Source organism: Ursus maritimus, unplaced genomic scaffold (genome assembly GCF_017311325.1).
Source record: "Ursus maritimus isolate PB19 unplaced genomic scaffold, ASM1731132v1 scaffold_7, whole genome shotgun sequence".
Taxonomy (NCBI): Eukaryota; Metazoa; Chordata; class Mammalia; order Carnivora; family Ursidae; genus Ursus; species Ursus maritimus.
The window spans coordinates 34,225,716-34,246,015 of record NW_024426885.1 but is presented as its reverse complement, the minus strand read 5'-3'; the positions used below and the strand labels follow the sequence as shown (position 1 = coordinate 34,246,015).

The 20,300-nt window shown below is 38.9% G+C and overlaps 1 protein-coding gene across 1 annotated transcript in view; it reads right to left on the bottom strand.

Annotated features, from left to right (window-relative positions):
* CPEB3 (cytoplasmic polyadenylation element binding protein 3) overlaps positions 1-20,300 on the bottom strand; it is a 178,373-nt gene that overhangs the window by 54,318 nt on the left and 103,755 nt on the right. Inside the window, exons 6-7 of the mRNA XM_040624688.1 lie at positions 16,766-16,933; positions 14,981-15,070 (exon numbers count right to left, since the gene is read on the bottom strand). Of these exons, the coding sequence (XP_040480622.1) occupies positions 14,981-15,070; positions 16,766-16,933 (258 nt within the window). The remainder of the gene's footprint in view (positions 1-14,980; positions 15,071-16,765; positions 16,934-20,300) is intronic.

The following is a 20,300-nucleotide window of genomic DNA, read 5'->3' as shown; positions in this document are numbered from 1 at the left end:
AAAAAAAAAAAAAAAACAGCTCTAAAGGACATTACTGGAACAATCCGGATATTTCTTGTTCATAGGAGACATTCAGAAGCACTTAGGAGTGAGGGGTCTTGATGTCTACAACTTACTCTCAAATGATAATCACACACACAAACACACACAGAGAGAAAAAAAAGAAAAAACAAATATGGCAAAATGCTGACAACTGGTAAATCTAGAAAAAGGTTAAATAGGTGTTTGTTGCATTTATTCTTACAGCTTTTTTTAGGTTTGAATTTTTTGTTCAAATTTTTGTTTAAATACTCGTCAACATGTAGTGTAATATTGGTTTCAGGAGTAGAATTTAGTGATCCATCACTTACATATAACACCCAGTGCTCATCACAACAAGTGTGCTCCTTAATGCCCATCACCCATTATGCCCATCCCCTCACCCTCCTCCCCTCCATCAACCCTCAGTTTGTTCTCTATCATTTAAGTGTCTTTTATGGTTTGCTTCCCTCTCTCTCTTTTTTTTCCTTCCAATATGTTCATCTGCTTTGTTTCTTAAATTCCACAGATGAGTGAAATCATGTGGCATTTGCCTTTGTCTGACTGACTTATTTTGCTTAGCGTAATATCCTCTAGCTCCACCCATGTTGCCGCAAATGGCAAGAGTTCATTCTTTTTGATGGCTGAGTAATATTCCATTGTGTATATCTGCCACATCTTTATCCATTAATCAGTCGATGGACATTTGGGCTCTTTCCATAGTTTGGCTATTGTTGATAATGCTGCTATAAACATCGGGGTGCATGTACCCCTTCAAATCTGTATTTTTGTATCCTTTGGGTTAATACCTAACAGTGCAATTGCTGGGTCATAGGGTAGTTCTATTTTTAACTTTTTGAAGAACCTCCATGCTGTTTCTCAGAGTGTCTGTATCAGCTTGCATTCCTACCAACAGTGTAAGAGGGTTCTCCTTTCTCTGCATCCTCGCCAACATCTGTTGTTTCCTGTGTTGTTAATTTTAGACATTCTGACAGGTGTGAGGTGGTATCTCATCATGACTTTGATTTGTATTTCTGTAGGTTTTTAATTTCTGAAAATAAAAATTTGTGAGGAAAAAAAAAATAAAAACCACAAGGTCTTTTTGGGGAAGAGAGTAATGTATTCTCCCATTCTCTCAAGAGCTGTTTGGTATTTTTAAAGACCCAACAGTTCTTAAAATCAACTAATGCTCTTGGTGATTTATATGTTTCAAGTATCAACTACAACGGGAAAACAATTTCGGCTTGTAGGGCTGTGCCCCAAACCACTACTACATTCATAAAACAGTAGTTGATCAAGGGATAGCCAGTTTCTGATTAAGTGAGATCAGCCGCAGAAGGAAAAAAATCCATGGTCAGGAATCACAGAGAGAGATCTCTCCTTGCACAGAATCCAGGCTCCCTGATTTCCTCTGACCTTCCTAGACAGACCTGAAGGGCGCCCCCCCCCCCCCCCCCAGCCAGAGCTGCCTGAATTCAGACACATTTTGGCACAGAAGGCTGTTCTAAACATTCTCACTAACCTTGGCTCTCAGGTCAGAAGACTTACTTGGTTTGCCTCAGGAGTCTTTGTCTTTAGATTCAATTCAATAGAACCAAAAATACTTATGAGGGACAAGGTATGAAGCTAGGCAATGAAGCTACAAAGATGAAGAAGCCAAGTCCTAGAAAAATCCAACCTACAAATAAATGACTAAGGGATACCATGAAAAGTGTTGTGTTAGGGGTGTGTCCTACAGAACACAGGTGAGATACTAATGGAGCAGAGGTGCCCAAACTCTGGGAAAGCCAGAGAACAAAGGCCATATATGAGCTGGATGAAAATTAGTCTTCCAGGAAGTAAGGGCATTCCAAGTTCAGAAAAGAGTGCAGGCCAAGGCATAGAAGGTCAAAGGTTTGGCTCATTTGGAAAACAGAGACTAGAGTTCATTAGTTAAGAGTATAGGATTAGGGGCAGTGGGCAGGAAGAGCTGGAACACCTCATCAATTCCCTGCCTGCTGCCTGGAGAACACTGTAGGTCTCTGAACTGGATTCCCTATTCATTTTCCCTCTTGGATGAAAACATGCGACTTCCAAAACTTACTGAACACTTACTATGTGCTCTAGGCACTGCAGAGGAATACCAACATAAGAAAGACTTTGTTCTTAAGGAATTTTTAAGCTAGTTCAAGAAAGTCATGAAGAATAAGTACATAAAGACCTGTAATCTAGGAACAACACAGTAAGGATCCCAAGAAGTATTTTTTTGAAGTGTTTGTAAAAGTTGGACTTCATAGAAAGAAGACAGATCTTTCAGTGAGGAAGACACGGATAGAGAAATCAGGGAAGTCTTTCTGTAGGTGGTAGCAGAGCTCAATGGCATCATGACATAGGTGAAAAAAATGGAGGACATTCCAAGCGAAGGAATTAGCCTAAGATAAGACATAGAGATGGCTCTGCAGATACTGCCCAAATCCATGGATTCCTGAACGTTTCCTGTGGATTCAGAACTAAACATATTTCTTTGACTATATTTCCTACGTAAGGCTGAGGCTCAAACATTTTGGTCTAGCCTGTTTTGTGTTTTTATTGCACTAGTAACTGTTTCTTTGTGGACTTCTGGCTTGACAGACAGGGGCAGAGGAAAGTGGGAATGGACAAGAAAACAAGTCTGATGGGCAGAACCACCTCAGAGCTAAAAATTGGCAATCTACTTTCCGTGTTCTTAGTAAAGTCCTGCAGTCCAGGGCAGTGACCTGGGGCATTTGGGCTTAAAACCTGCTCTGTTTATGTAACCTCACATTTCCTACATAAAGAGGTCCTTGTGAAGTCAGCCAGTCTGTCATTTCTAGTCACAGTCAGTTCTAACAAGCACCTGACCATGAAAACTGACACCAGACTGGGGGTGTGGGAGGAAACTGGTCAAACTAGCTGGGCAGTTTTACTATTACTGAGCATTACATTTTCATGGGTGGGGGGGGGACGACACTAATATTACTTAACATCTATTAAGCCTAAGTACTGTGTTGGTATGAATGTGCCCTGTTTCCAAATCCATTTAGTAACCCAATGAGTAGTATTAACTCAGATGAGTAAACTGAGGGTCAGAGATTAAATAATTTGCTCAGTGTCACCCAGTTAGTAACTGCTGCCCATGTCTGAGTCCATAAATACCCAGCTCTTGCCCCACTGCTTGTCACTCTCCTCATTTAGCACCAGACAACTTTTAACCTAACAGACACTTCTCTACAGATGAAGCTTTGGTCCAAACCTGCTTGCACAGTGTTTGAATTTGGACAATCTAATTTCTCCTCCTTCTTGCACTTTAATACTCCTCTGATGAGTTCCTGATGCTGCTGACAACAGGTTTTCTCTGTGCCACCACTTCCCCTGCGCAAGACTAAAGCCATGATTAAAGCTCTCCATTCTATTTTAAAAGACAACCCAAGTCTTTGTTCTCAGCTTTCAAAATTGTTCACCAGATACTCTCAGTTTCCCATTCCAAACCTTTTCAACTGACATATCCTCTCCGGGTCTCACTTGCTCATCCAATTCCTGTCAGCAAGTCCTGTCCCAATCTACACCCTCTGCGAAAACATTCACCCTGCCTCGGCCTGTCAAATTTGCACCTTCCATTTCACTTCCTGAGAGCTACTCTCTTCCAAAGAACGTTCTCCTCAGGGGTGGTTCTGACCTCTCTATACTAGTATAAACAAGCATCTCCCCCGTTCCTAGCACTTCTGTGTGGACATAGCATGACAGGTACTGCTATGACAGACTACAGGGTGTCTGTTATGTATGCGGCCGCTCAGGCTCCGTCTTGTCGCCTGTACATTCCTCTGCCTACTCCTTTCTATACCGCCCCTCAAACCATAAATGCTCGGAAATCAAAGACTCACTCTTTCAGTTCACCTTTGGTACAATGCAGAAGAGATAGATGTTTAATAAAACAGCTTAAACTGAGGTTGTCCTAAGCTTTGAAAAGCAGTAATAGGTCGAAAAAGGACAAAACAAAACAAAAAGCCCACTCCTGCCACCCTGCAGTACAGTTTCCATATTTTTATAAGAAAATCCTTCTGGAGGATGAAAACTTTGATCAATTAAAATACAGAATTCACTAAAGAGTATGAGTATTATAAGGCAGGGCCTGCTTTTTAAAAAAGGGCCAAAGTATTACTCAAAAGCTTGCAAACTGCAAAAGGTTAAGTACAGGCTAAAACCCTTTAGTTTCCCAACTTGGATCAGTTTATGTAACTCAGAGAGCAGAAAAACTTGGAATCTGGGCCTAAAACAACAGACTTATTTCCATTCAAGTTATACTACAAGGGAAAAAAATGTGAAGTTTGAAAACCTTCCTTTCCAAAGCCAGATTTAGATAAACTGAAGGAAAAAGAAATAGATGCCATGAATCCAGCCTATGCAACTTCACAATGACCTACTTTTGTCCATTTAAACTAGAGTCTTCTTTCCTGTTCTTCAAACAGTATCTCTGTTGCAGGCTGCCTCAAAGTTAATCTGAAACCCATGTGGCCTGGCTTGAGCCAGGTTCATAAACTACGCTGCTATTGTATACCCTCCCACAACTGCATGACCCTGGTTCCGAGAACCAGTAGTCAAGCCAGCCTGGCCAGCGCAGAAGGAATACATGATCACCAGAACAGCCACTCACAACTGCACACTTTACTCGAGGTGGCTGGGAATCACCAGATGGAAAGGCACGAGTTATTCTTGCATAAATCTGCATGCCTGTTACCACTCCTGTTCACCCAGCTGTGCATCTGAATCCTGTGCCCCTGGACTTGCCGGAACTGAAACTGGCTGCCCATGTGGGCTGAGGCAGCCTCCTCCACTCTGCGGCCTGCATCGCCAACTTCTGAACATGGTTTCAGACCCATGTGGTCAATCTCCTGCCCAACATCTGCAGCTGGCTGCTCTCCTTACCTTTGTCCCAGAAGCCTCTGCCAACAGTGGTACTGCAGTTGTAGTGACTGCCCAGGAGATGCCAGTTCTTTTCCCTGGCCCCCGCCCCACCACAAGACGTGGGACTATTGGCAGTATCAAGAGCAGCTGCTTAGTACAGAACGAGGGGTAGAAGGCTCAGGGTGGACAGAGATTTTTTTGTAGCTCTAGTGATAGCAACTTTGGACATAGGCTAGTCTTCCAGGAGGGAGGTTATGATAAACATACCTATCATCATAAAAGCTTGTCATGCCCGCCTTATCCTCCTACTAGTCACATTCACAGCCCCACATTCAAGGAAGCAGAACTAAGCTGTTTCTTTACTAAGCAGTCAAGGGTTCTAGGCCACTGTCTTTAGGACGGCCTATGTCACAGCTAGGTGTTAAAAAATGAACTGGGCCAATCAGATTCCCTCTTTCTGGAATTCAAGTAGAAATATGAAAACAATTTTCCCACTGGAAGCACAGTCAGAGACGAGCACACATGCAGAGAAGAGCTGAGTCACGATAATGGTGAAATATAAAAATGGAGAATTCAAAGCTCCCACTGTTTGAATCCCTGCAGCCTGCCACCCCCTAGCAAGATACCTCCATGATATCTGGTTCTACCACAGCTCCTACTTTGGGGCTCTCCTTGTCGCTTATAACCACATCCCCAATTTGAGGTAGTACAAGAGAACCTCTGATCCTTGTACTCAAAGAACTCAATTACAAAGCAGAGCACTCATGTCCGGAAATGGTGTGGCATCACCCAAGAGGCAGACCCCCACGGTTACACTACATGGGATGTAATCCCATGCTCATAGCTATAGCTAAAGGACAGCTCAGACCCACAGCCTGAGCCTAAACCAGCTCTTGGAAATAGCCCCGTTATGTGAGCGTGACGGAGAGAACAGAAGCATTCAGGAAAAAGCCAAGGACCACTTTCATTTTTAAAAAGCTGTGAAAGCGTTCCACAGGTCACACAACTTAAGTTGCAAATTTTTATATAAAATCCAGTCTTGTAAGTAACAGCATAATTTATCAGATTTTATAGTTTAAACCAATATTCCTTTCCCACAAATGATACACACCAGTCAAACAAATAAAAACGACTTTTTTTATAATTCACCAGATAAAATAGTATAATCTCTTGGGGCGCCTGGGTGGCACAGTGGTTGAGCGTCTGCCTTCGGCTCAGGGCGTGATCCCGGCGATCTGGGATTGAGCCCCACATCAGGCTCCTCCCCTATGAGCCTGCTTCTTCCTCTCCCACTCCCCCTGTTTGTGTTCCCTCTCTCACCGGCTGTCTCTATCTCTGTCAAATAAATAAATAAAATCTTTAAAAAAAAATAGTATAATCTCTTGGTCAGCCAGTTCCAAGACGGTCTGATAAAAGCTATGTGTTCTTTAGAAAAAGACACTTTACCTCTTCGAATCTCAGTTTAAAATAATGATTATGGTAAAATGAGCCGATCTTTATGGAACTTCCCAGCTTTAAAATATGATAGACTTCTACTCTCTGAGCAAGTAGTGAACTCATCATTTGCAAAGATAAAATTCATTCATTTAACAAATATCTGAGGGCCAGCCACTGGTACTGAGCACAGAGGAGTGAACAAAACATAAAAACACCCTACTCTCATAAAACTTACATTCCGATCCAGAAAACAGAGAGAAATGTCAGTTTTTCAGGTCATGATAAGCACTTTGAAGAAAAATAAAATGAGACTAAAAAAGAAATAAAATGAGGGTAAGAGGGACAAAGAGCAAGAGGATGGAGGGACTGCTATTTTAGATAAGGAAATCAGGAAAGATCCCTCTGTTAAGGTGACATTTGAGTAGAGATCTGCCTAAGGGAAGAGATGAGCAGTCCATTCAGAAATCTGGGAAAAGTTGGTTTCAGACAAAAGGAAGTACGAAAGCCCTGAAGGGCCTGAGTGGACCTCCAGGAATAGCAAGGAAGTCAGTGTGGCCAGAATGGGTAAAGGAGAGAATGATAGGAGATGAAGTCAAAGAACACCAAGATTCAACAGATGTGACCCAAGTGGAAAGGTTTAAATGCTTCAAGTAGAAGATTCATACCAATGTGGTTTCTGGCTTCTGCCGGGGTCCATTACATTCCAAGCCCACAGGCAAAAGGTAAGTCTACACTGCAACGTACCATCTATCTAACTTGGAACAAAGCAAAAATGGTGCTGCAGATGTCTAAATTAGCATAAACTTCATAAAGAAAATTGCTTTGGGAAGCCATGTGACATCAAATCTGGAGTCATTAAGATTTTCATTTCTTTTAACTCTAGTTAAGCTTCTGCCAATTTATCCTAAAGAGAATCCTATGAAAGAAAAAACCACATACAAGTATATATTAACAGGAAGGAATATTATTTATAATAGCCTAAATAACCAGCAAGCAAGTAATTAAAGTGTAACAACAGGTTGGCAGACTCTTGAAAAATATGAAAATTATGTAGTAACGTGGCAGAGAAGAAGGATAGAAAACTGTATTTCTGCTATAATTACACCCCCCACAAAAAAGGATATATATGAATAGAGACTGGAAAGAAACAAAAAATGATGATGGTTGGTTCTGCTGGGGAGGCAGGATTATTCTTATTTATAACACTCGTTCAGTGCAAACTAGATTTCTTTGTTCTGGTTTTCCTACTTCATTACAACACTAACACCTAGAATTAAGATAACAATAGAAATTCCTATGATCATGTAGTTGACAAGAGGGCCACACTCATTTCTATTCCATAGCAGTCTTTTTTTTTTAACATTTTACTTATTTTTTAATTAAAAAAATGTTTTTCTTGAGTAATCTCCACACCAAACGTGGGGCTTGAACTCACACACTGTTGTTGATGAAGTCACACACTCTACTGGCTGAGCCAGCCAGATGCCCCTCCCTGGAGATCTTCTCAGTGACTCTACAATATCTGATGGTGCTGATGTACTTTCTTGAAGCTTCTTTCCTTAGCCTCTGAGGCCACAAATATACTCCCAGTCCTTCACTCACCCACATCTCTACTGACATGTTTTTTATTTTCTTTTAGTTCCTAACAACATTTACTTATTATTTATCATTTTCTTCTCCCTCTTCTCTGTAAAGATGACTCTCAAGAGATGTGTGTCTCTAGCCCCAGTCTCTTTTCCCAAACTACCTCACCACAATCTCATTGCCTATTAGTAATTTCCTCTCAGATCACATGTGAAGACACACCGAACTCTATATGTCTTTAATCAAATTGTCACATCATCAAACTGGTTTTCTCTCAATTAACTGCCCTACATTCAGCAAAATCACGACTCTCCCATTCAGTGGAAGTAATTTAAGTACAACCCTACCATCAAAGTTTACCACTATCACGACCTACTCTCATTCAGAACCACTGGTCTCTTACTGCCACTGTTCTGGTAACATCTCAACGCTAATATCTTAGGTCTTTGCGGTCCTTATTACTGCTTATAAACTGGATTACAGAAAATTCCTAGTTTTTCTGATGCTGGCTAAAACACCAAAATCAAACAAAAAAACTCAACCACCTCTCCCTTGCTTTAAAAAAAAAAAAGGCTTCAATGATATCTAGGTACTATGAAAGTATTCTATATACATTTTCCTCATAACAATTCTATATACATTTAATCCTCATAACAAACCAGAATTAGACACTATTATTATTTCCATTTTGTAGATTAAAAAAAAAATAGAGATTTAGGAAAATAACCAGCCCAGGGATACAGATATGGTAAGTAGTGGAACAGGAATCCAACCCAGACAGCTTGCTCCAGAGCCTTTATTCTTGATCACTGATAACTCAGCCTAAACCCTAGGCTTGGCAGTCGGGCTACCACATAATCTTGCCTGAATTAAGCGTGCTGCCTATCTCTGGGCCATCCTTATTCCTAAATGAGAATAGTAGAATGCAATATTTAAGAGCCTTGGGCTCTGAGGCCAGCCTATTTAGGCTCAAATCCCAGCTCTAGCATTTAACACATGACCACGGACAAACTGCCCTCCTCTTCTTCTTCTTTTTTTTTTTTTTTTTTTAGATTTTATTTATTTATTTGACAGAGACAGCCAGCGAGAGAGGGAACACAGGCAGGGGGAATGGGAGAGGAAGAAGCAGGCTCCCAGCAGAGGAGCCTGATGTGGGGCTTGATCCCAGGACTCCAGGATCATGCCCTGAGCTGAAGGCAAGACGCTTAACAACTGAGCCACCCAGGCGCCCCAAACTGCCCTCTTCTAAATCTGTTTCTTCTTCTATATAAAACGGAAATACTAAGGGTATCTACCTTGTGCAGTTGGGAAGATTAAATATGATTTAGAAAACAGTAACCCAATGCCTGGCTGATGGCAAGCCCTCAGTAAAGGTTAGCCATCCTAATTATCATAATTCCAGACCCCTGCAATTTCTGCCTATTCTTTTCCTGCCTAGCTTTGAAGATCAAGGTCTTGCATAGCCTGCAGCAATCTGTTCCTCTTCTGGCTGCGTAGAATATTTTTTGCTCATTTGTCATTAAGCATAAGTTGATCTGTATTTTAATAAAAATAACAGTATCATTCATAATATCTACTGTATGCAGGGACTGCTTTAATCACCCCACATGAACTTATGTACTCATTTTAATCCTCATCGTGACCTTCTGAAGTAGGTACTATCATGATCCCTCTTTTGCAGATGATGAAACTAAGGCACAGAAAGGTTAAACAGCAAGCTTAAGGTCATACAATAGATGGAGGAGCCTAGCAAGTCTAGTCCCAGAATCCATGCTCTTTACCATTACTTAGTATTTCACATCTGTTGTTTCCATGTCTCCTCCAGGAAACTGCAACCTTCTCAAAAACAAGAATGGTATCTTCTCTAGATCCCCCATAAGGCCAAATATGGACTCCTTCACAGATTGACAAGCAACAAACATTTGATGGATTGATATTCCCAATGCTGCATAATCACTTGCATCAGGACCTAACCCCTCTGTTTGCATTTATTCTGTTCTCTCGCCATCCCCTTTCAAGAACTATCTTTAAATTACCTGCACCCAAGCTATTATAAACGTAAGTGACATTGACACTATTCCATATAAGTGTGGGATTGGGTTCATGCCCTAAGACTTGGAAGAACCTCTCTTTACAGACCTCACAATTTCAACTCTGCTATTCCAGAACTAAAAAGTATGCAAACACAATCTTGAAAACTTTTCCTCAATAGCTTGGCTAGAGTTGGATTTCTTTTCATATCAAGAACTAAATGCAGAAAACACAAAACAAGACTTTGCTTCAATTTTATCAATAGCTATTTGAAAGTATTTTAAACTGATATTTCTATTAGACCAACTCCATTCTTCCTTCACCCCAAAGACAAAAACACCACACAAATGCCTCCACGTCCACTCTCTCTGGGGGATGAAATCAACTTAAGGAAGAAAAATAAATCCTACTGTTTCAAGGCTCATTCTTTTGCATCATTTTCTCCTAACATTCCAACCACACTTCATTTATTCAAAGGCACTAACACCCTTTCATACTCAGTCGTTCCCATATGGTACTCCTCCACTCAGAACCTGCTTCACTAACTATCTAGCTAACTCCTCAATTTTCAGGTCTGCCTAACTGTCATCTTCTCAGAGAAGCTTTCTCCATATTCCTCCTCTAAATTGATGCCCCCTTTTTAGAGTCACTGCACTCTCTACTTACCCTTTACAGAACTATCACAGTTTGTAATTGTGTTTATCTTTTGACTAGTTGACTAATTTCTTATTTTCCCCACAGGACTATAAGGACACATTCTGACTTCTATGCCTTCCTCCACTTTTCATGTTCTCAGTGTTGCTCTGGAGAACAAGCAGCAATTACCTGCTTGTGGCCTACAGACAAACTGATCCACAGGACTTTGCATAACCTCAAATGGCTGATCAAATACCTCAGTGGTCTTTGTGCGGGAGAGAGCCCCAGACTTCATTACCTCCCATTGTGTTGGCCCAACAGCACTTGAAGGGACAACTGAAGTGCCTGGTCACTGTTTCTCTACATGGATTTTAAACTCTCCATAGTCCATTGAAATGGTCATGGTTTTTACAAGCCTTACCCTATATCTGTAGAGGTAAACCTGCCAGATGAATGAATGTGTATTTCATTAGGCATATACTTTCTGAGAAACAGGCCAAAGGGCTCAATAGTGGATGGTTCCTTTCTACTTACATATAAACCATAAAGGACAGCCAAACAAACTGTACCTAATGGCCAACCTAAGGTAACCTAAAGAAAGGTACACTCAGCATGAAGGGCATTAGCAAGAAGGCATGGACCCGAATTAAAACCTAAGGAATTTAAGGAAAAGTAAAAATAGCACAAGGGGGGCATTATTAAGAACAGTTGGGGTGAACTCCTTAGATGTCCCCAACATTCAAAGCAATGGGCATGGATTCTCAAAGTTACTTCAATCTTGGAGTAACCCCGAATCTCTTTAGGTCCTCCCAAAACAGGTCAACCTTCAGACTTTAGCTGAAAGCCAAAACACAAAAGGAACCAACAGTATAATAATTATTTCTCTTCCTAACCCCTAATCACAGGGAAGGCTATCTCTTCTGCAAGGATCCAAGCCTGTGGACCAGAACTGGGACATCTAGATTCTCCTCTTGGCCTTGCTGTCACTGGCCCATCTCAACACTTAACCTCAGGTGCAAAATAAAGGCACCAGATATAATAATGTTCTACAGCTCTATATTATTATGCTGGTATATAGGAATGGCACCAAAAACCATGGAGTTTTTAGTTTTACAAACTAACATTTGTACTGCTCATACCAACACAAATGTTTTCTCTCCAACTCTAAGCAACAAATTTAAGTAGGATATTGTAAACGTGACATATATACAGAAGAGGCAGACCAAAAAAATGGTGATACACAAACCATTAGACATAAGTTATGACTGAGAGAAGTGAAAATATTTATCTTTGAAAAGAGAAGACTTAAAGAGAAACTAGTAGTCTTCTAAGTACCAAGAGACAGATGTCACAATGCTAATTTATTCTATTTTACTTTATAGGACACAATTGATCAGTAGGGTAAAGATCGCAGGGAAGCATTTGACTTAATTGAAAAGCAAACTTAAGAATTAGCTAGGTCTAGCAAATATATAGACTTCCTCTAAAATAAACTGCCTCCTTTGTCACTGGGTGTCTCAGAAGCTACTGAGGAGATCCAAAGACTATTTTAAAGCAGGGGACAACGAACTTTCTGCAAAGGAATTTGAGGGCCACATATAGTCTCTGCTACATATTCTTCCTGCATGTGTATTTTTACAACCTTTAAAAATATAAAAACCATCCTTAGCTTATAGGCCATATAAAAACAGGTAGTTTGCAGATTCCTGTTCTAGAGAAGTGCTTTCCAATAGAAAGATGAGTCACATATGTAACTTAAAATTTTCACTAACAAAAAACACCAAAAAAAAAAAAAAACCCACACAAAAATTTTCTAATATCTACATTGTAAAGGCAAAAAGAAACAGGTGAAGTTCATTTTAATATATTTTATTTAATCCAATATATCAAAAAATTATCATTCTAACATGAATACAAAATTACTGATGAGATATTTTACTTTTTTCTAAAACTAAGTCTTCAAAATCCAGTGTCTATTTTACCCTTACAGCATATCTCAATTCAAATTAGTTACCTTTCAAGTGCTCATTAGCTACACGTGGCTAGTAGCTATCACACTGGACAGAGTAGTTCCAGAGAAACTTGTGCACTCCACTGAGAAACAGAAGTGATAACCTTCCAATCAACACTTTTCTTTTTTTTCTTACACTTATTTCTAATGATTCAAATTGATGAGAAAAAATTTATTAGTCAATAAATGACTACTGAGATGACTGGCATGCTACTTGGAAAAAGAGAACTGGATCTCTTCTTGTGCCTTACTCCAATATGAAGTCCAGAGAAAGATGAGAAGTCAATCTAAGAAAGTAAAATACATTTAAAGGCCAGTAAAGAGAAAAGAATGCAAAAAAGGGGGGGGGGGAAGAGGATGTTATTTTAACCCTCAGATTGGCAAAGATTGAAAAACAGTCATTTCTTCAGACTTAATAAAACTGCTTTACAAATCAGATACTATTGGTGGGAACATAAATGTATATGACCTTTCTTAAGGGCAGCTTTGCTATCTGTATAAATATGTACCTCACTTCTGGAAATTCACCCTAAGAGGTAATGATAAAGAGCAAAAAGATGAAGGCACAAGGATATTCACTGAAGCATGATCCATAAGAAGAAAAAGCTGGAAGCAACTTACGTGTCCATCAAAAGGACAGATTAAATAAAATAAGGTCATTGAAATTATGTGGGTCTCTTACAGAAAGATGTTTACATTGTGGAGGGGGAAATGCAGGTTACTGAACAGCATGTACAGTGTGATCCCACTTATGCAAAATGCAAAATTTCATATAAATGTTCATATTCATAAAGAGACATCAGAAGGAAACTTAATAAAATGTTTACAGTGGTTATGTCTGATATAGGTTTGGGATAATTTTCTTTGGACACAACTATATATGTTTATCTTCATTTTTTTATGATGATCACCTGACACGTTTTATCCCAGAGTTGTTTTTATAACCTTCTCAGTATGATTTTTTTTAACCAGAACCCTTAGAAATATCTTTTATACATGTATTTTACAGAGTGTGCTACATGCACCACAGTGTACTGAAGACATTGTTTCACTGAGATAACATGTCTTGATGCTCATGTGCAACTCGTACTCTTAGGAGTATCTTTTTATACATGTGACTTTCCAGAGCATATTACCTACAGCACAGGGTGGTGAACTCACTCGCTCACTGAAATAACCCTACTCTGATTCAAGGAATTATTAGCACTCTTAGAAACACGTTTTAAACATGTGGCTTTACAGAGTGTCAAACATGTAGTACGAAGTGGTAAACACGTTCCTTCAGTGGAATAATCAACATGGTGATTTTTATCTTTTCTGATTAATACAAAACTTATTTTTTAACTTTAAAAATTCTTGGAGAAAATTAAAAAGGAAATGTTAAAAGTAAACAAACAGCCTCTATTTAGTGAGTAACTTCTTTTCATAGGTTGTAGAGGGAGTGGGGAGAAATACAGGTGGCAAAGAAACCTAATAAACCAGACATAAAAGGAAGCCACCTGCCTTTCCCAAGTTAAGCTATAATTTCATTCCTGTAAGAAAGCACAGGAAGGGTCAGTATTTTGGCTCCATCGTCTTGTGGTGACTAATGTTATGTAATAATACATATAAAAAAAACCAATTCTTTAGAGATGAAAGACATCCTTGAAACATATCTACAGAACACAACACATGAAGAAAACTTCCTTTTTAACCCAAAACACTCTTCTATATAATTCTAGGAACTCACCCAGAGTTAACATCACTAGAAAAGTTCCCTGAATTCTGCAGAAATGACAAACTATGAACAAAATAATATATTTTCATGTCTTTGTAATGACCAAAAAGCCTACACCCCAAACATAAGGGATGAGGTCACGTGAGGAGTTCTTTGCTAGTTTGCCTCCACCCCTCAACAAGCTAAGTCACTTAAAATACAGACATGAATAAAGGTAATTTCATACAATGTCACTTTTTAGCCACCAGGTTTTCCAAGTTTGGGGTTTATAAGATCTATAAAATCACAGGACTACAGAACACAAATAAAATTTGACTCTAAATGATCTTTTCCTCTCCCATCACTGACATTCTTCAAACCCCTAGATTTTTTTCTCTCAAATAATGAAAATTTAGCACAAGGCTCATTTACAACAGACTCACAGGATCTCACTGTCAGTACAATAGATGCCCTGAAATAATCAGTGTGCTCCTCGGGGAATAGTCTCCAAATGAAAACAGTAAGACACAAAAAGATGATCAACATTAAAATATTTTCTTAGGGGAAAAAAGCGAATTGCTATTTCTAGAATTAAAAGGCTGTCTTTTATTGAACTGTCATGCTAGCTCTCCAACAGGCAGGCAGTGGAGACATTTTAAGTGCATTACCTTTAGGAGGAAAATAGGACTTGCTTTCAGCTTTGTGAGGCCAGTCTACAACGAGAGGTCCAAACCTGCGAAAGCTGGCAGTGATCTCATCTACAAAGTAAAGAAGTAATCTCAGCAAGAGAAAAAAAAATATTGCAAGCGGAATAGCATAAAGCGTATCTTTTTATTTAAAAAATATTTTGAGAACTATTTCTAAAGCATTTTTACAGAAGTCAGACCTACTAAGTGAAATACAATTGTTTGCTGGGTACGTTTGGTTATTCACTTTCAACCATGCAGAATGTGTTTCTAACTATAATTCACTGCTCTTCACTGCCAACAAATTTGATATAAAGAATTTGGAAGGAAAAAATCTGACATAACCAAGGTGACCTCTCTGTCAAGAAAAAAAAAATTCTAAAAATAGAAATGTTCTCTGTTCTGAGAAAAAAGGCAGAAGTACACAAAATGTTTAAAGTGTGCTTTCACTTATGTAAGATAATCTCTAAAATATCTAAGATCATTAATATTAGGTTATGATTATTAGTAATCTAAGATTATTATCTATAAGATTATTTTACAAATGGATACAATTTTTTTGGTAAGAAATAGGGGCAATAAGTAGGTAATTCTATTTGATGATAAAAGTTAATAAACCAATGATCTCTTTCCCTCATACTTACCTACTACACATCCTATAAAGAAAATGTTTCCAAAGTTATAGGCTCAATAAATTTACCTTTTCCTTCTGACTCCTGACTCAAAGCAGAAGGTTATAACTTAGTCCAACTCAGATTTAAGTTGCTACTCTCTTAGCCATGATCTAAACTATGTCGTAAAAAAAAAATCCAATTGATAGAGGAGATTAACACTAGTATGAGAATAGTTTGGAGGAAAATGAGTCTCCAGCTCTGTACAACTTTAAAGCAATAAGTCTTAAATAAAAATATTTTTACACTATTCCTTTCTCATCATGAAAAAGAAAATCATGATAAATTAGAGAAATGTCACAACTAGAACAATGTTGATGAAGCAATTGTTTTAACAATATTTTTACAGCAGATCCAAAGCCTACTAACTAGGACTAGAGTTGTTTTTCTCCTTTAACTGTCGCAATTTTATTTCATTCATCTGTTCAACAAATATTTATTGACAACCTACTATGTGCTCATTGGCTTCGGGCATTAGTGAAAACTCACTTTTGGATTGATAGTATCTTAAGAACATTATTAAGAAAAATTCTAATTAGTCTTTATTCTTTTAAAGGCAAGGGGGGCTTTTCACTAATAGATATCTATATTAAAATATGAGATGGGATAGTGTGATGAACATGGGCAAAAGCGCTGGAATAAGACTAATTTTGAATGCCAGCTGCACCATTAGCCACATAACCTGGGACAAACTGTCTCGCTCTGATCCTCAGTTTCCTCATCTATAAAATGGAGTTGGTAGGATATGTCTTAAGGGATAGCTGTAAGGATTAAATGAGATAATGTAATGTGAAGCTCTTAGCATAATTATGGGCTTATAAAGAATTTCATAAATATTAACTTTCATTATTATTTTACAGCTTACCCCCAAATTAATGACTGGGAAACAGGAAGTTGTTGGGAGACTGCCCTGTATGAACACATCTGAAGAGCAGACCTGAAATGCACCATCTATTACTTCCCCATCTATGGAATATTTTCCTCCTCCAAACACTAAAATAGGAATGTCCCAAAGGTGCTTGGAGAGGAGAGGCAGGGTCAAATCACACAAAGAACAAACCTGGCCTTTATAAAGTCATTAATGAATGCATCATACCTTCATCAATATCAGGAGGAAGGCCTCCAACAAACACCTTCCTAGAGTAACGTTCTACTCGTTCTCCGTTTTGACAGCGAGTGGGAGAACTTAAGCCAGATGACAAGGATTGATCGCCGTGACTGTCGTCCAGGAAGGCATCTTCAAAGGGAAAGAGAGAAGACCGACCTGAAACAAATGTGGAAGTTTCTACAGTTAAAATTATTTTCTTGGACAACAAATGCTTTTTTAGGAGCCAAAGCGTAGAGTGAATCATCCAAAAAAATGTATCCTGAACTGTGATTTTTACAATAGGACAAGCAACTGTAGATTGCAGAGCCTAGACAATACCATCATTTTTGTGTAAAGGTATGCATAGCACAGAAATACCTGGACTAATAGGAGAAAGCATCAAAAATTACAGCTGTTTTCACTGCTAAAAATCACCACCTTTTACTCATAGAGTCCCTATCACTGCTACTAAAAGTATTCAGCAGCTATTTTTCCTTTCCCCAGACATTTCTTAAAATAAATGGAAAAGTAATCTTTATTCACAGATTTTTATTTGCTCAAAGGTTCAGGCTGGCTGGCCCTAACCACGGAAGGAATATTAAACTGATGACAAAGGCTGATAGCCTCTCTGATAGCAGGGCTAAAGATGATCAAGTTTTCCCTGCCACTCTGAACTAATCCAATTTGGGAATAAACATTTGCAGTAATACCAGGTGAAACAAGTAAATGAAAAGACATAAATTAAGATGTGGGAGTATGTAGATGTGGTTACGACATTTTTACCCTACTAATCTAGGCAGTATTTTATATCCCTCAAAAAGTTATTTACATTGTTAATTTCTATAGCCAAATAGAGTTTATACAGCAAAGGCATCTACCCATTCCACAAGACTGTAAGAAAGATGCCAGCAGTTAGAGTCTGTTAATAAACGTAACATAATAATTCCATCTGGCATTACAAAATAAAATCTAAGTTTAAAAACAAATATATTTCCTGTTTGAGTCAGTGAGTTCCTGGTAAAACTTTCCATTAGGTTACACTCTAAAAATGAACTGTCTTGAACATCCTAACTTTTGAAAAAAGAAGAATTCCCCTCTAAAATAAATTCATATACTCTTCAAAAAAAGAACAGTGTCTTCCGCATTTAGTCTATCCTGTCTATCTTTCCCTGAAACCTAGTTTCTGCGTCACTATAGCCAACTCTCAAACAGAATATAAATAGCCTTATAAAAATACTGAACATTTATTTCTTTTACAAAAAAAATGGCTATTAATATAACTATTTATTTTATGAACAACCCAGGTGGTACAAGAAAGGCCCTATTTTGATGTTGGGAGTTAATAAATAAAAGGACCTAAGAATTTTTTGTTCAGCTCTTCCCAGATTAGCTACAAAGAAACAGAATAAAATTTGTCACCTCATGCCACCTAGCTTTCTTAGCCTGGGGGGAACAAACAATAGGCAGTAAATTCTCATCCCTTGATGTCTGTTTTGATCACTGGGGGTAAAAGAAATAGATTTGCAGCAACTATAGGCAAAATGACCTTTCCAAAGACACCCAGAGAAGTACTCACACAACTGTCAGGTTTGCTTTTCACGGAGTCCACACTCAGTGAGTTCTATGCTTGCTCTGTGACAGGCACACACCCAAATCAGCATTGCCCGCCGAAAACACCTATCCCCACCTCTTACCCTCAACACTAGCAACGTGAGATGCTCAGAAAACAAAGGCTGTTGGGGGCAGGGAGTGGGGAGACAACAAAATAATACTGGAAAATACTGCACACCTTATGCCCTTCCCAGACATTCGCAATCCACATTAGAATACAAAAGGCTGGGAAAAGTCATGCAGTAAAATAAATTGATCCAGCATTACCTGGATTTAAGATAAAGGAAATGTTAACATATATAACTCAGGGGAAAACACTTGAAGAAATATTTATCCATATTCTAGAATCACCAAACTAATATGAGTTATTTGAAAGTTCTTGACAAAGAAATCAAGTCTGGTAAGAGATAGGCAAGTGCATAAGTATAAAAAAGAGAAATAAGTACTAAGTGAAGACCGTACCAAGAGCTCAATTTACTGCCCTATGGGAGATGGGGCGGGCAGAGACCTTTAGAGTGATTTCATAGGAAGGCAACCTTGAGCAGAATCTTGTGGGGCTGGGAGTTTCTAAGATAAAGAACAAGAATCCACAGAGAAAGAACTTTCAAAACAGCTTAGACTTTTCCCTCCAAACCAGGTCCTCTAGCATTCCCTGCAATCTCAATAGAAATGACTATTATCCACACCCAATTCAATCCAAAAATCTAGGAGTCCTCCTTGACATCTCCCTTTCTTTCTTACTCCACATCTAATCTCTAACTCCTATCAATTCGAGCTATGAAGTAACTCTTCAATCCATTCACTTCTCCCATCTTCGGTCCTAACACCCTAGGGTCCCAATCGTCATCATCTCTGCCCTGAACTAATGGGTTCCAACAAGTCTATATGACAGCCTATTTAGTCTACTGGTTTCTATCTTGAACCCCACAATGCTTTCTCCACACAACAGCCCAAGTCATCATTTTCAAATATTAATCTGACCACATAGCCACACTCCTCACCTTCATTCTTAAAACCCCTCGATAACGTCCCACTGTTTCTGGATCAAGTACAAAAACATCACGGTAAACTCTAAGCCCTCTGCCATCTCCTACATCATAGTTGCTGCCTCTCTCCTTCTGTCTGGTTCACTAACCTCCTATCATTCAGACCTCCTCTGAATTTCCTAATTCCTCCTTGCCTTGGCACTAAGGACAAGGTGTTACCCCCTTCCCCCAAATAAATAGTCTCTTCCCAACTCCCCAGTTTTCTAGTTAATTCCCACTAATCCTTCAGGTCTCAGTTGAAAAGTCATTTCCTCAAGTGGAACTTTCCTGAACTTCTAGATCAGGTTAGGTTCCCGTTTCTATCCACTCATAGCACGTCTCCTAACACTTTTCCCAATTACCATTATACTATCATGTGGGTTTTAATTTGGTATCTCATTCCCCAGCCCCATTAAATTGTAAGCTCTATTAGGACAGGGACCAATTTAATCTTGTTCACCACTGTATCTTCATGTCCTAATGAGGGCACATAAAAGGTATTCAATAAATATTAAAAGTGAGGCAGCATCCAGAAAAGGATAACAGTACATGCAAAGACATGCGGCTGCAAGTATATGCTGGCACCCACGTGTGAGAATGGCAAGAGATGGAACCACATCCTAGGAAATTGAGGCCTTTTCTATTGCTTCTATTTGCTCAAACATATTCCATACTCTATACTACAAAAGCAATAAGAAATTTCCCCATTTCCCAAGTTTAATATTTCCTTCTAATACTAGTTTAAAAAAAAAAAAAAAAAAACTTCACTCACTTCCTGGAGACTGATACTCCTATCTAATTCATCTTCCATCCTGTCAGAATGACTTTTCTGAGATGCCTATGACCATGTGATTCCCTCCACCCCACACCCTACAAAAGCTACCATGACCTTCACCAGCAATTTGTAC